General features: G+C 42.2%; 1 protein-coding gene across 1 annotated transcript in view; it reads right to left on the bottom strand.

Moving 5' to 3' along the window:
• LOC311058033 (attractin-like protein 1) overlaps positions 1–16,432 on the bottom strand; it is a 337,913-nt gene that overhangs the window by 276,347 nt on the left and 45,134 nt on the right. The window contains exons 2-4 of the mRNA XM_084075308.1: positions 5,699–5,782; positions 5,289–5,402; positions 3,375–3,503 (exon numbers count right to left, since the gene is read on the bottom strand). Coding sequence (XP_083931434.1) covers positions 3,375–3,503; positions 5,289–5,402; positions 5,699–5,782 — 327 coding nt within the window. The remainder of the gene's footprint in view (positions 1–3,374; positions 3,504–5,288; positions 5,403–5,698; positions 5,783–16,432) is intronic.

Here is a 16,432-nt window from a genome sequence, read left to right as displayed (position 1 = left end):
AGCTAGCTGACGCTCATCCAAAGCCTGATTTACACTCAGTTGTGCGGCGGTGTTGCACACCGGAAATAGACGATCTACAAGCTCACAGCGCATTGCGCTGCAGCGCGGTGTGAGCTTGTAGATCGCCTATTTCCGGTAGACGACACTGGCGTGCGGCTAAGAATAAATCACCCTTAATGTGGTGCATCACAATTCACATGAAACGTCCTTGTTAGCTGTTAGTTAAAGGAAAATACAAGCGAGATAAAAAGATAAACTGAAGAGACGTTAGCTTTGAAGAAACAACGATTACCAGGGGAGACCAATTATTTAATCTTGGAAACGTATAGATGAAGAAAAAAACATTAAGTAGTCAATTACGTTGACATTATACTGTAGGGAGAGGCTTATTTCTAACTTTAAAAAAGGAAGTCGCACAGCTCATAGCTATGATGCAAAAAAAACTGTTCTTCAGGGTAAAGAGGGTTATTTCTATCAGTGATGATGAAGACATAAAGGCTGGGGTAACTTGGAGTTGAGGGAGAGAGAGAACAACGGAAGCATGCAGGGTGGGAAGAGTTAGGGAGAGTTTTAAGAAATAGGTAGGGATAGAGATATCATGGCAGAAAGAGGGAGGAACAGAGAGGAGCACGGTTGAGGGATAGAGAGAGAATGATATAGGGCTCTATTTTCGGCCGAAGATCCTATACCCACTATTTGGGGATTTAGCAATGCGCAAGGGGCGTTCCCGTGCAAAAGTTGCTATCTTCGGACACCAGCCTTATCCCTAAAACACCTGCACTACCCGTTACATTATGCATAGGTATGGTTTGTTTGGGCGTTACAATAATAAAACCAATCACGGGCCAAATTTTAAGAGAAGACATATCCCCAATGCTGCAATCTTACACCCTATCTCCCTCTCTACCCATGGAAGAGAGACGTTGCCTGATTGGAATCAAATTATATTTGATACATAGAATTATCACTCACACTTCGCTGGTTATAGAGAACTTTAAATTAAAGCAATCTGCTTGTGTTCTGGATTAATCAAACGAAATGGTCTGATGTGGTTGTAGCAAACGCAGATCAAACAACATTGTATTAGTCTTTGATAAGCTTAACTGGCAACTGCTGATAAAAACACAATTTATTGGCACAAGGAATTAACAGTCACACTTTTCACACAAACGAATTTGGCATAGCAGGTTTCCCAAACGTGTGTGGGCAAGATAGCAATTCTAAGGAAAGCGCAAGTTAACAACACGCCAACGGGCACACCTCCAGGCGCAAATAACGGAGTCGGCATAATGAATAGCGGGTATAACAAGATACTGTTTAGGGACAGTGCCAGCTCCTTTGTGCTTAATTCACGGGTAGCGGGTAGTGCGAACGGGTAAGGCACCGGAGAAAATAGGGCCCATATAGTACGATAGAGTTAAAGAGAGAGGGACAGAGCGAGGGGTAGAGAGAGATGGAGTGAGTTAACAAAAGAGAGAAAGTAGAAGGTGTGATAGGCACAAGAAAGATGGAATGACAGATAGAGGGAAATGGGAAGGAGGAGGCATGAAGAGAGAGAGAGAGAGAGAGGGATAGAGAAGAGATATGGAGGGAAGGACAGACAGGTTGAGGGATACTAGAGGGATATAGATGGAGGGATAACGGCTATGATAGGCAGAATCAAGGGACAGAATGAGAGACAGAAATGGATGCGTAGAGATATGGAGGGGTAGATAGATAGATAATGAGAGTGATAGAGGGCAGAATATAGACGTTGGATAGAGTGATGGAGGTATAGGGCTGGGCGATATGTCTCAAAATCAATGTCAGGGTTATTTAAAACGTTTGCCTCGATTACGATTAAGGAACGATTGTAAAAATGATTGTGAAAATAGCAGATCTACAAGCTCACATCACGTTGCGTTGTGAGCTTGTAGATCGGCTACTTTCACTTTTATGTGTGTGTGTGTGTGTGTGTGTGTGTGTGTGTGTGTGTGTGTGTGTGTGTGTGTGTGTGTGTGTGTGTGTGTGTGTGTGTGTGTGTGTGTGTGTGTGTACAGTAATACAGTGTTAAATGGTTAATCAGACTAATATTTTTTTTTAATTTTATTGTCAATTTGTCAATTATAACAAAATCAATTAAAATTAAATTCATTTGATTTGACAATTACCCCCCCCCCCCCCCCCCCTCCCCCTCCCCCAACAAAAAAAAAGTTCTAAATATCTGTTTTTAATATAAATGTTCGGTTAATTGCCCAAACCCAGAGGGAGGATAGGTGAGATGGATTGACAGGAGGGATAGAGAGATGGAGGGATAGATAGAGGGATAGAGAGTGACATAGACGGAGGGATAACTAGTGAGGGATAAATAGAGAGGGACAGAGAGATGGACGGAAGAGGGTAGGTAGAGGGATGGAGATAAAGGGACAGGCAGACAGAGAGGGATGGAGAGAATCAGGGTAGTGAAGGACATTATGTGGTCTTCATTAAAACAGGTTTGCGGCGACAACATGAGGGTCGTCATGACAACCAAAGCCTTTATCACCCCCTTACGTGTGCTTGCCTTTTATGTTGTGTGTGTGTGTGTGTGTGTGTGTGTGTGTGTGTGTGTGTGTCTGTGTGTGTGTGTGTGTGTGTGTTTGTATTGACAGCCTTAGCCTTGAGGCTTTGCAAAAGTACCTCCCAACGCACACACACGCACACGCACACACACACACACACACACACACACACACACACACACACACACACACACACACACAGTGAATGAATGAATGAATGAATGACTGGCTCCACCATCCACCTGTTACTGCAGTAGTACCATTACTGTGTGTGTGTTTGTTTGTTTGTGTGACAGAGAAAGAAATCTGTGGAGACGAAGGGGGATACAAGGCTTCCGACTGCACTGCTGTGACTGTGTTTGTCAGTCTGTGTGCGTGCGTGCGCATGTGCGTGTGCGTGTGCGTGTGCGTGTGCGCGTGTGTGTGTGTGTGTGTGTGTGTGTGTGTGTGTGTGTGTGTGTGTGTGAGAGTGGGTCTGTTGAGAGAGCTGAAGCAAGACAGAGAAAGACACCGGAAATAAGCGCGAGAGGATAGAGAAAGGGAGAGGGAGGAAGGGAGAGACAGAGAGAGAGAGGGGGAGGGAGAGAGAGAGGGAGAAGGAGGGAGAGAGAGAGGGAGAAGGAGGGAGAGAGAGAGGGAGAAGGAGGGGGAGAGAGAGAGAGACAGACAGAGGGAGGGAGGGAGGGAGGGAGGGAGGGGAGAGAGAGAGAGAGAGAGAGAGAGAGAGAGAGAGAGAGAGAGAGAGAGAGAGAGAGAGAGAGAGAGAGGGCAGAGAAATAGAGAGAGACACAGAAAGCGAGGGAGGGCAGAGAGAGGAGACATGTCTAGACATACGAGAAGGCTATGTTGAAGCCAGTCAGGTTGTAGGCAGCGTCACTAAAGAAGTGGAGCAGAGTGTAGCCAGACGTCGCCACTACTTCTGGAACCGACTCATTACCCCGCATCTCTGGAACCACCAGACCACTGGAAGACAGAGAGAGAGAGAGAGAGAGAGCAGTAGAGAGAGATATACAAACAGAGAGAGAGAAACATAGAGAGAGGGAGAGAGGAGCGGAGAAAACGATAAGGCAAGAGACAGGAAAGAGACAGAGCAAAAACAATATTCTCAGCGTAGAGTATATTTAATGGATGACTACTGTGGTCTCAAAGTGCTATCACAGAGCTGCAAGACAGAGGAGGCCCATTAAAGGAATTGTACACCCCATTATAAATATGACACCGATTAGCTTCAGATAAAAATAATACAATGTGGTATGCAGGGATTTCTTTCATTTTTTGATTGTTGGCTTGTGGTCTGTCTTTTGACGGGAGGGTACTTAGGGTGAGGGCTTGTCTCTTGTGATAAATGCAATATGCACACTGTACTGTAATGAATGTCAACAAAAGCCTTTCCATTGCAGCTATAGCCTTAGTTTTTTTTGTGCCCCAACGCAGCTGTTTGCCATTTGTAGCGCTTAAGCCCAGTTACGTACGATATGGGACTATTTATTGTGAACAATAACATACTGTAATACTCAAGTGTAGACATCTTATTGTTTATAGGAAAATCCTGGACAAATTCGACCTCATTTACTCGTGTTTTCCAACCACAGAGATCTTTTCTGGACAAAATCTATTGAAATGCTTCAGGGTGCAGGAGAGGTGGGCAGAGATAGCTGAGACGGATAGGTGTTTGTCTGGTTACTAGAGGGGGTGTTCACAGAGTTGTGGTGGCAGAATGAGGTTGCATGAGGGGCGGGCAGAGATAGCAGAGCAAGGTGGAACATATCAACGAGGAAACAGAAGGTAACAGAAAGGGGAGATTTTCTTTGCCGCTGTGGCCAAGCATTTTCTCATGGGCAAATTGTTGGGTCTCTGTCTTAACTCATGAAGCAACTGTTGTTGTGGTTTAGGGATATACTGTGTACATACAATTGACTTGATTTACAATAACGTGCATGAATTACACTGTTTCTTTCCCCCCTCTACTTGTAAATGAAACAGTCTAACTCTCCATCACTCACTGGCAACATAATGTAATTAATTCAGAAAAGAGCCATGGCAAAATGTGGCTAATGGTAAGAATATTATCATGTGGATCTTGGGAATGGTGCAGCTCTAGTGTGGATCTCGCACTTTATGTGGCCAGACTGTGACATCAGTCATTTATGATGTCATTGATTGATTGATTGAATACTTTTGCAAAAAGTGCAGACAGAGGTACATTTATACAATAATGCTAAAAGAATAACACAAAAAAAGCCCTGAGGGCTTGTTTCCATTGTGGTCCAATGTATTCAATTCATTAAGACATATGAAAACATACAATACAAGAGATCATCAATACAGTCATTCAATATTTCCATAGTATAAAACTGAGAATATATATACTGTATACACGTATATACTGGAGGTACTTCTGTGGCCTTGTGTGTTTGCAAGATTATGTCCGGACTCACAGACAGACAGACAGATAGATAGACCCTTTTATAAACAGCTAGACTCCTGCAGCCACGCGCACCGTGGTGGCATGATTATTTCTTTTAACATTACTTCATGTTATATAAATAATTAACATAATGATGAATTAATACATAGAAGACATAGACGAACAAGGTCTGCTTCTGTATCGGCAGATGTATGTAAGCAAATGGGCCACGGAATGTGGGAAACATGCTTGTTGGTGTGGTGGAAACCTGCTAAGCAATGTCCACCTTCCTATCTCCCTCTTAAAGCTCCCCTGCTATCTCCTGTAGACGCTCCACTCACCTGAAGACAGCTAACAGTGGGGCGTAAATGGAGTCTCCGTCATACACATACATGTGGTCCCAACTGCATTCCGTAGCAAAGTGATTGAAGCGGAGCCTAAGCACCGCATTAGGACTATAGAAGGGAGGGAGACAGAGAGAGCATAATGTTCATGTTATGTGACAGTGGTTATAGACAACGATTGATGTTAATGCACACACTTTATTTCATCATGTATACGATTGCTGTGTTTGTTCTGTGCATTTGCTGTCTTGCGACCACATATATTTGCAGTTATAGTCAAATGGGACCCAGACAAAATTATCACTTTGTCTCTATAGCTCTCCTTGATATGTAAAAAAAAAACAATTGCTTCCTTGTGTCGATAAAAGATTGATGAGGAGAAGAGAAAAAGAGACAGAGATACTCACTATCCCTCTATCAGCCAGGTACACTTGGTCTTGTACTTATAGTTGATTGGACCATCTGTCAGAGAGCCTGACAGCTCCGTTAACCTAGAGAGAGAGAGAGAGAGAGAGAGAGAGAGAGAGAGAGGATGGCAGGGATTATTGGTATATTCAGTGACAAAGCTCGCCCTTGGTATAAGCTTGGTGACAGGGACAAGACCTTAACAAGCACACAATTACTTGTGGATGACACATGACATTGGGTTTGACATCTCAGGTGTGTATGATGACAATTCAGGAACAGTCTCGTCATAGATTTAACCATTTATCGCCACAAATGCAGGAATGCAGTAGGCATGTAACGATTCACTCAACTCACAATACGAGGAATCACGATACTAGGTTCACGTCACGATGCGATTTTTCACGATTTTTTTAACACAAAATTAGTTTACAGACAAATCACCGAAAAATCTTTTTTTTAATTATCATTTCTCTTACACAAAAGAATATTGTCTTCTCTTTTATTTTATTTTACAATACTGTGTTTTCTCTTATCCTCTTTTCAAAACAGTAGCAAATGACTGAAAACATTTTTTTTTATCAATTCTCTTACAAAGATCCTGTATTTTCTTCTTCTTTTTTTTTCTGCTGTTTGCATCGCAATACATTTTTTATTACATCGATTTAAATTGTCACCAGTTTGAATCGATTTTAATCGATTTACGATAAATTGTTGGAAATGCTTCCCGGCAACATTGATGGGTCCACTCACTCTCTTCTCTGTCTCTTTATTTCTCCTATTCACATTGGTGTCTAATTGCTGATGCCTGTCTGTTCTCCAGCAGTGTCCAGTTTGGGGCCAGTCAGTCTGATGGCTGCCATCTGAGGAGGGAGTGGCTTTCTGACCTCCTCCTCCACCACCAGCCACCATGTTTCCCCATGCATGGTCTTCTGTACCGAGTTGTTTTGTTTGTCTTGTTTCATTTTTGCATCCAATACTTCACACATGCACACGCACACTACACTATACTGATTACTGACATTCTTCTGTTTTAACCTTCAGTTTAACAAACATCGCTCTCTCCTTTGTTGTAAGCCTTGAGCCAGACTTGTAACAGCGATGCAGAAACCCCCCAATGGGTATACAAGAGCGTGCCCAATTAAGCAAGACATTTAATTGAAGTAACCTATGAGCCATACAAGACTCTGAACTAGAAAAATTGAGCACAGCAGCTTGATCTCTGCTACACAGATGTGTAGCAGAGATCAAGTGTAGGAGGGAGTGTAGGATGAGGCCATATTTGAATGGACCTTGTTTTGAGAATGGGTCGTGATTTGTGCGTAGAAATGCATGTCTGATTAGAAAAACGTATTCAATCAGCAGGCTGACAGCTGACTGATTACAGCTGGGGAAAGCATGACTCCCACATCTTGCGTGAACTAAGGTGATGATGCATCAATTATGGAATAATATAAATCATCAGTACCCATTGTCAGAGTACTGACGTTCTGACGCCAGTAGTATGCCATCTGCACTGTCTATGTCTGTCTCAGCCAGTCAGTAGTACTGTGACATCACGTTAGTACCCGTTGTCAGAGTATTTACAGAGTACTCGTCATTACATGCAGAACTTTACGTGAGCTGGGATTGAGGGGGTAATTTTCAGTACTTATAGTCTATGACATCGTTATTCGTCTATGATGTGAAGCATAATCCGGGCACACAAGTCACACACGGACAACTTCAAGTTAAAATAATAGATAACGCGCCACGTCGATCAGTGTGTTCAGGTTTTGGTACCCAGCACTGGCCGGGTTATTCTCCCAGATTATTCTGCCCCTCCCTCCCTCTCTCACTCCCCCTCTAAAGGCCTTTGGAGACAGGGTGCGATTTTTTGCACGGAAAAAACGGACAATATCATTTTTTAAAAGAAGAGCCGGCAAGTGGCTGCGGCGGTGCGTTTTTTTTTTCTCAATCGAACCCAGTTCGGTTTGTGCATCTTTTCGCATGCGGTAAAAACTGATTGACCAATCGCACCCTGTCTGCAAAGGCCTTTACTCTCCCTCTCTCTCTCGCTGATCAAGCTCTTCCTGGCATTTTAAATTGCATTGCATTCTCAGATTTGACCACCAGGCGATGGCAGCTTCACTGTTCTACCGTGGCTCTGCATGCCCGCCACAGACAGACAGACACAGCCCGCCCGCCACAACATGAACTTTACAAATAATAATAATAACAATAATAATTATAACAGAATCATTTAAGTGACTTCAATCTGTTTGAAAACAGTTTTTTCCCTACTTTTTACATTTCAGAGAAACATTTTGTGAGAAAGCCACCACACTCATGCTGTTGAATAATCCTTCATGGCGCCAGGGGACCAGAGAACAGTGCCACACCTGAGCTCAGTGTGTATTGGCCATCTGGCACACTGGGACAAATCCGGGTGGGCCTCCACATCAGTGTGAAGATGTACCATCAAAAGACCCATAAAGTTTTTTACCAACCATCCGTCCTCTGTGCCTGTCATTCGGGGTGCATGCACATAAAAGCGCGCTGCGTGCATGTTCCGGGATTGGGCTCACGGGCCAACCACAACCAACCTACTGTAAGGCAGGCTACATAACATACAGGCTACACTGCAGGAGTTTTGGGCTGATTTATCCCTGATTCTGCTCAGGTCAAGAAAGAGGATAACGTCGCTCCATTTCTTAGACCTTTACACTGGCTTTCTGTCAGTAAAATAATTTATTTCAAAAGTAAAGTAAACTACATTTCACATAACCTGCTACCTTATGTGAACCATTCAAACTTCTCAGTTTGGTGGAGAGCCACCGTTTAGTTTTTATGCACCACATATTTGGAACAAACTCCCAGAAAACTGCAGGTCTGCTACAACTGTATCAATCAAAGCTGAAGACCTTTCGCCACTGTCTTTTATTGAGGTTTTGATTAATTACCTGGCCTGGCGAGACAATTACATTTTTTATTTAGAGTTTTGGCAACGATGCTTCTGTAATACACTTTTCCTATCTGAAGTTAGGATAGGAAATACTGGACATAATGATAATAACATAATGGGTCACCAATCACTACACAGAAAAGATAGTATTTCGGATTTAGGACGTTTCTGTAACCCCACTTGCACACACAAAGTATATTAACTAACTGAACAATATACACACACTAGTAGATTTTAGAGGTATCAATTAATGAACTCAAGAGATAGATTCTCCAAAATGAATATGATTTCCACAGTGGGCAATGAGTAAATGGACTGGAGACAGAATAGCAATACTCATAATATTCATATCAGTACAACATACCATTACACTGCTGCAAAAACAGACAAAACACACGTCACATTGACTTGTGGTAGAAGTAATAACAGGTGTGGTGTGTGTATGTGTATGTGTATGTGTATGTATGTGTGTGTGTGTGTGTGTGTGTGTGTGTGTGTGTGTGTGTGTGTGTGTGTGCGTGTGTGTGTGTGCATGCGTCTGTGTGTGTGTGTGTGTGTGTGTGTGTGTGTGTGTGTGTGTGTGTGTGTGTGTGTGTGTGTGTGTGTGTGTGTGTGTGTGTGTGTGTGTGTGTGTGTGTGTGTGTGTGTGTGTGTGCTGTGTGTGTGTGAGTTGATTTGTAAGTTGATCTGTAATATGCCAGACAGTATTCTCACACACACACACACACACACACACACTGTAATAGCCTGTGCTATCCGAGACAGGCTGCGATGTCTTCAGGGGCCATGATGTTGACATAGCGAGAGAAAAAAAACGTTTATAGTATGTGTGTGTGAGTGTGGGTGTGTGCATTTGTGTATGAGTCCTGTATCCAAGCCTGCACTATCACTGTAGGCTCTGTGGTCACTCTGGCATAAAGCCAGAAGAGAATGCGAGACAGATAGAGAGAGAGAGAGAGAGAGAGAGAGAGAGAGAGAGAGAGAGAGAGAGAGAGAGAGAGAGAGAGAGAGAGAGAGAGAGAGAGAGAGAGAGAGAGAGAGAGAGAGAGAGAGAGAGAGAGAGAGAGAGAGAGAGAGAGAAATACTTTGCATTGCCTGCCTTGGGTCAAAACAGGGCATTTAGTCTGTGATTATACACACAGCACAAAAAACACTCAAAGTCACAAATTGGACATTAGGAGGCTGCCACGGACCTAGCAAACATAACAACAAGTCCATTGGCTTGGGACACACTCTCACACACAGGCACACACACACACACACACATGAATATGTGAGATTAAGAGCACATTGGGCCAACCATGCCGTCCCTGGGATGAGAGAAAGCACAGACAGATTGCTGCGCAGCCGGAGTCAGGACGCAGTAAAAAGCTATAATCCTGCCAATATCACATGCCTACACACACACGAACACACACACGCACGCACGCACACACACACACTGATACAGTGGCTCTTTGCATAAAGCTGCACTGGGCCATATATAAACACACACAGCCATGTCAAAATGATAGAATGTGTGTGTGTGAGAGAGAGAGAGAGAGAGAGAGAGAGAGAGAGAGAGAGAGAGAGAGAGAGAGAGAGAGAGAGAGAGAGAGGAGAAAAAAGCTCTGTTTTAATCACTAGCTGCCCTTAAGTGTCTCTTCCTGCACAGGAAGAATGTCCATTTGGTCCCATCTGTACACTCACAAAGTTACAAATGGATCAATTTACTGTGTAACTCCACTAGCATTTTCTTTCGTTTGATATTGTCAAACAAATGGAAATTAAATGTACGGACTAATGATGACAATCATAACAAGTAACAATTAGATAGATCCAAAACCAATGTTGCTGCTATACTACAGACGGATTGATTGACTGATTGTTTGTTTTGTATGGTTTCTTTACTGAAAGTTTGGTTTTGATGCTGTAAATGTAAAAAAACAAGAAATGACTAAAGTCATAATTTAGCCGCGAGCGGCAGGCTTTTTTTGCCCCAATCTGCCGTTGAGAAATTGAAATTTAAAAAAAAAATGAAAAAAAAAACCTTTTTGAAAAAACATAAAAAAAAAAAAAAATTATTATTAGCAGCTGTATTGTGTGTGTGTGTGTCCCCAACTACTCAAGTTAAAGTATCAATACTGCAATGTAGAAGAACTCAATATGACATTTTGCGGCTATATTATGACTTTGTCATGTCTTGTTTTTGTATAGTGCTGTAACATGTTATGGCCTAATCACTGTCATTCAAGCATAAATGTCTTAACATTAAAATAAAAATAAGTAACCGGTATAGGACTAGGCTACCTATTGTGGTACAAAACAAGTCCTTCTGCAGTGAATTACAACATTAGGATTGTGCAGAATTCAAGAAGCTTTATTTGTTACTGACTCATAAAGATACAAGCAGCGAAATGTTGTTGGAACTTGTACCACAGATGGTTCTACATATAATTGATATAATGAAGAAAAGAAAATATTAAGCAAGAAAATAAAATGGACAATAATAACTAAATAAAAATAGCCTACAGATATATACAGTTTTAGGAATACTCTGGGACTTGTCTTAGACAGGCATGTCATCAGTGGTGTAAAGTAACTACATGTACTCAAGTACTGTATTTAAGTACAATTTTGAGGTATTTTTCACTTTACTGTGGTATTTCCAGTTTTCAGTACTTGTACTTCTACTCCACTACATCTCAGAGGCAAATATTGTACTTTTGCTCCACTACAATTATTTGAAAACTTGAGTTACTAGTTACTTTGCAGATATAAATTATTACATTATAAAACATACATTAACCACTTTAGCCCTATTTTATACCAAGGCTATTTGAAAATAGCTGATCTACAAGCTCACAAAGTGTCGCATCGCGACACGTTGTGAGCTTGTAGATCTGCTATTTTCAAACATTTGTGTACTTTTACTTTTGGTACTTTAAATACATTTGGATACCAACACTTTTGTACTTTCACTCATGTAAATTTTGAATTGCGGACTTTTACTTGTAACAGAGTACTTCTACATTGCAGTATTAATACTTTTAGTCAAGTAAAACATTTGAGTACTTCCACTGCTCCTCAGAGTTAAATCAACACTGAAGCCCTGCGGCTGTTGTAAGTCACAGATGATTAGAAGATTCTCCGCTGGCCGACTTTTTATGACTTAATGACTTTATGACTCTCAGCCTCTCACTCTGTCCTCTCACTATTACGGTTAGCATAGCATGTTGCTAACACATCAACAAAGCAACCACAAACTTTTCGCTGGAGCTGGTGTGTGTGTGTGAGAGAGAGAGAGAGAGAGAGAGAGAGAGAGAGAGAGAGAGAGAGAGAGAGAGAGAGAGAGAGAGAGAGAGAGAGAGAGAGAGAGAGAGAGAGAGAGAGAGAGAGAGAGAGAGAGAGAGAGAGAGAAAGAGAGCGTGCGCGCGCGTGTGTGTGTGTGAGAGAGAGAGAGAGACTTGGGAGAGGGACAGATGGAGACGGAGGGGGGGGGGGTGCTGCGAGGGGAGGCGGGTGCTGTGAATGACGGCCGTCCATTGGCCGTCCATGGGCCGTCCATGGGCTTTAAAGTAGTGTCTCCCCATTGGCTGTAAAGTAGTGAAGGACAGCCAGGACAGCCAATAGACAAATAGGTGTCCCGAAAACATGTCGAAAACATGTCGTGTCGCGAGTGACGATGTCTGAGGCTGTCTGTAGAGCCGCAGCGCTTTCAGCTCGCGGCTAAAAATCTGTAATATCCTGTACTGTCGTCGTCATCATCACTGTAATGAGATATGTGACATATGGTGAGTTGAGTTGTGTTACAATACGAAACGATCCCTACTTTGAGAACCAGTGCTATACAACTAGAGGAGTACAGTGAAGACCCTATAGAGTCCTACTCACCGTCTGGCAAACAGTACCGGAGCATCGGGTCTCACTCCAGCAGGTTCAGGGACAGTTTATATCCCCAAACTATAAGACATCTGGACTCCAAAAGTAGCCTAAACTTTATGATTTTTACTGCTATTTTTCAATATTATTGTTGCCAGTTGTCTTTACCATCACCACTGCAGCCACTTAAGTGCTATTTATATACATACATACAGTATGTATATTATAGGCTGTACAGCTTTGATAGAATGTGCACGCACGCACGCACGCACGCACGCACGCACGCACACACGCACACACGCACACACACACACACACACACACACACACACACACACACACACACACACACACACACACACACACACACACACACACAAAAGGTGCCCATGAAAAAGGACTAACAAAAAGAAAACTAGTATGTGAGGGGAAATATTCAGCATATCTCTAAAGTGCATTTAGTCCAGCTCTTTTCCGTAGGATTTCACAGAAGAGTGTAAAAAAAAAAGGCTGTGAGAGCAAAAATAATCACCAGACAGGCTCTGTCTTTTGGTCTGTCCACCAAAATGGGAGTTTAGGATAGGTCAGTGTAGACAGAGAGGAAATCAAGGGCAAAGAAAGAAGAGAGACATGTCTTCGTGCTCACAAGCAGCATAATGGTCTGTGCACTAACTGGCTGAGGTACATGTACCAGGCACCCCAGTTACTTCATCCGTAATGAGGAGCTACTGTAGAGGTAGCTGTTACAATTCCCACCAATACTGAAAAGCGAGGCAGATGTGTGCACGAACATACACACAGATACCTGTACATAGCCACACATATATGTGCGCACGCACGCACACGCACACACACACACACACACACACACACACACACACACACACACACACACACGCATATAGGGGAGAGAACGACAAGACAGGGAGGCTGACGGAGTGAGGTATGAAGACAGAGAGAGAGAGAGGTGAGAGGGGAGGAGAGAGGTTGAAAGGAAGAGCAGAGAGAGAGATCAAACAAAGAGACATGGGATGAGAGAAAGGCAGCGGAGTGGAGGTATGGAGCACGGGAGTCCAACAGCCTTTGAAATATTCATCTTGTTCGGGGGTGAATAATTGATGCTGTATAGAAGACAGATGCATGAAAGATAGACAGATGAATAGAAAGAGAAAGAGAGAGGAGGGGAGGGATAGAGAGACTGGAAGAGGATCCCATAGCGTCGGCTGATATTTATTTAGTGGATGCAAAGTACCTCAAGGCAAGCAGTTTGCTCCTGTTCTGCTGTTTGGAGGGTGACTAATCCTCGGAGGACACTGCAGAGAAGGCTTTGTCATGCCGAAAATAGCTGTATCTCATAGAGGTAGGCTATGGGCCTCCAGCCTAGTAGCCACACGGTAAATTCCGGAGTGTTCATTTAATTGAAGTGTAAAATGGACCATTACGGGTGCATTTATTACACTTTCACTCCAGATTTTTATATTCTTTTAAGTGTGCAGATGTCACCCCTACTGAGATGATGTCCTAGGCAGCTACAGTATGTATGTCATCCAGCCGCTGACACACACACACACCACTTTGATGTGAAATTGTTCCCGCAATGTTAACTCATTCCCTGCCTAGAACGACTAAAACGACTTCTGTCCCATAAGCCATGCCTGCCTAGAACAACTAAAACGACTTTTTTTTTACATTTCTTTTTTTTTTTTGACCCCAAGACCAAGGAGATATGATTTTTTGAAGATCTAGACTCCCATCCACTTCCTTGTTAACTTAAAACTTAAAAATTCTGTATCTCGGATCCTGAGTACTTATTTTTTTCAATGAAAAATCTTGGCAGTGGGCAAACGCGGCCAGAAATAATTCAGGCAGTGAATGAGTTAACCACTTAATCCTTTTTTATTTTTTTAAATGGGTTTTTATGTGTACATTTTCTGAACTTTTTTGAAAATGTACTTTTTGGAATGTGTGACATTCCCAAAATAGGGACACCAGGTTGAAAGTCATTTCACTCCTCTCTTGTCTATTCTTCTCTGACTTCTGCGACTCAAAATCAAGGTGTGTGCAAATTAGATTTATTATTTTATTTTTAGTTGCATGGCATGGCATTAGGCCAAGTTGTCTCTATCAGGTTGTGTCCGCTAAGTCTGTTCAGTGTTGTACTGTATATATAGGTGTGTTTGTATGTATGTCCCCTCAAAAATAGACCAATCACAGCTCACATGCAATATAGGAAATAGAACAGCCCTCTGGTCATAAAGGAACACAGAAAGGAACAGTCTATAAAACCAGGAAATGCTTTGTGAAATTAAAGTGAAACTCATGAAGAGGGTGCAGGTTGGAGCATTGTTGATCATCTACTGAATGCAATAGCACGTAAAATATTGTATTCAGTAAAAAAAAAAAAGGAAATACCCCATTTAAGACTGCATTACATTGTATTAAAATGCAATCTCTGGATAATAAACAAACCTATCTCGCCCTTGCGTTTACGCCTGGTATTTATGCATATGCAGTCTCATTTGCATTTTGTCTGCATTATGATTGGATTTTATTTCTCCCACCACAAACTTCTAAAGCACATCGTCACTGCTTCAGGGGGGGTGGCGGCAATTAAGCCAGCTGTAAGCAAAAACAAGGCAGGTGTAGGGTCACCAGTTGATGCTATACGCCTATACATTTCCTCTGTCGAGGAAGGGGTGAGTCTTTGACGGTTAGCTGTGTGTTGTCCCGATAATCAAAGCCATAACCAATACATGAATGCTTCATTTTTCATCATGTTTGTTTGCTTATTTATTTAAATATTTACTTATTTCTTTATTTTATTTAATTATTTATCCCTCCCTTCAGGAAATAACCCAACACTATGCATTATGCATGAACATAATAAGTTCTTCTCAGGCGAGGATAAAAATGACCTAGCTACCCCTCAGGTCTCCTATAAGTGGCGGGCCAGCGATGCTGTGTGACATAAACAATTTTGATTTGTTTTTGTTTTGAATGGAGAAGGCTATAATTTATTTAGTCGAAGTCCTTGAAATCATCTTGCAGTCCAATTGTAGCAAATTACTCTCAGCAGGACCACTCATACGCACCAACGAGAGGACAACACAGCAGTGTATGACAGAGCGCTTGTTGTCTGGCTGAATCAAACCCTATGTAACCCTAGCTCATGCACTATGGCTTCTCTGCTATCAATAACGAAGTACAGAAAGCACTGCCAGGCTGGCTCAATCCCCATTTTGGTACTCTGCTGGTACTTCACCCATTCAGATTATATGTTAATTCAGAAATGTGACTTTTGTAACTTCAAGCACTTTTATTTAAACATACATTTGTCCTTTCAAAGGGCACTGGATGAAGGTGATATACGTCGAGTGAGTATAAAGTGCTGCAAAATAATCTTATAGCACAGAGGAAATCTACTTATTCTCGTAAAGATGGCAATGCCCACAGAATCATCAGAAAGTTGATTCTGATTATTCTGATTCTGGATGCCCACACTTTTTGACTGCTCACTGTAGAGTAGCCTACACCTGAGCACTTGCTCAGTACTGCCACCTGTGGCCAAAAGTTACAAAAAGGTTCAGTTTTGTCACATCACGTTTATGCGTATTAAGTATAAAGGAGTGGGTGAATTTCATTCATTCACAATAAATAATAGACGATGAATTTTGTGCAAGCTTCCTATTACTGCAGTTAGGGTTAGTAGTTATAGATTAATTTAAAATAGAACGTAAAGTAATTTGTTTGTTTGTTTGTTTGATTTTGTTCTGAGCTGATGTATAGTGGAGGTGCACAGGACTATTGTAAAATGTTCAGCAGAGTACCAACTAAAGTGAGGGCTGGCAGCCTCACTGGCAGTCAGACAAGCATAATTTAAAGTTAAACTGAATGTTGCACAATGTGTTACGTGATTGGGTTGTTAGATTAC

Source organism: Gymnoscopelus microlampas (genome assembly GCF_963454915.1).
Source record: "Gymnoscopelus microlampas genome assembly, chromosome: 13".
Taxonomy (NCBI): Eukaryota; Metazoa; Chordata; class Actinopteri; order Myctophiformes; family Myctophidae; genus Gymnoscopelus; species Gymnoscopelus microlampas.
This window is presented reverse-complemented; position numbering and strand designations above follow the sequence as displayed.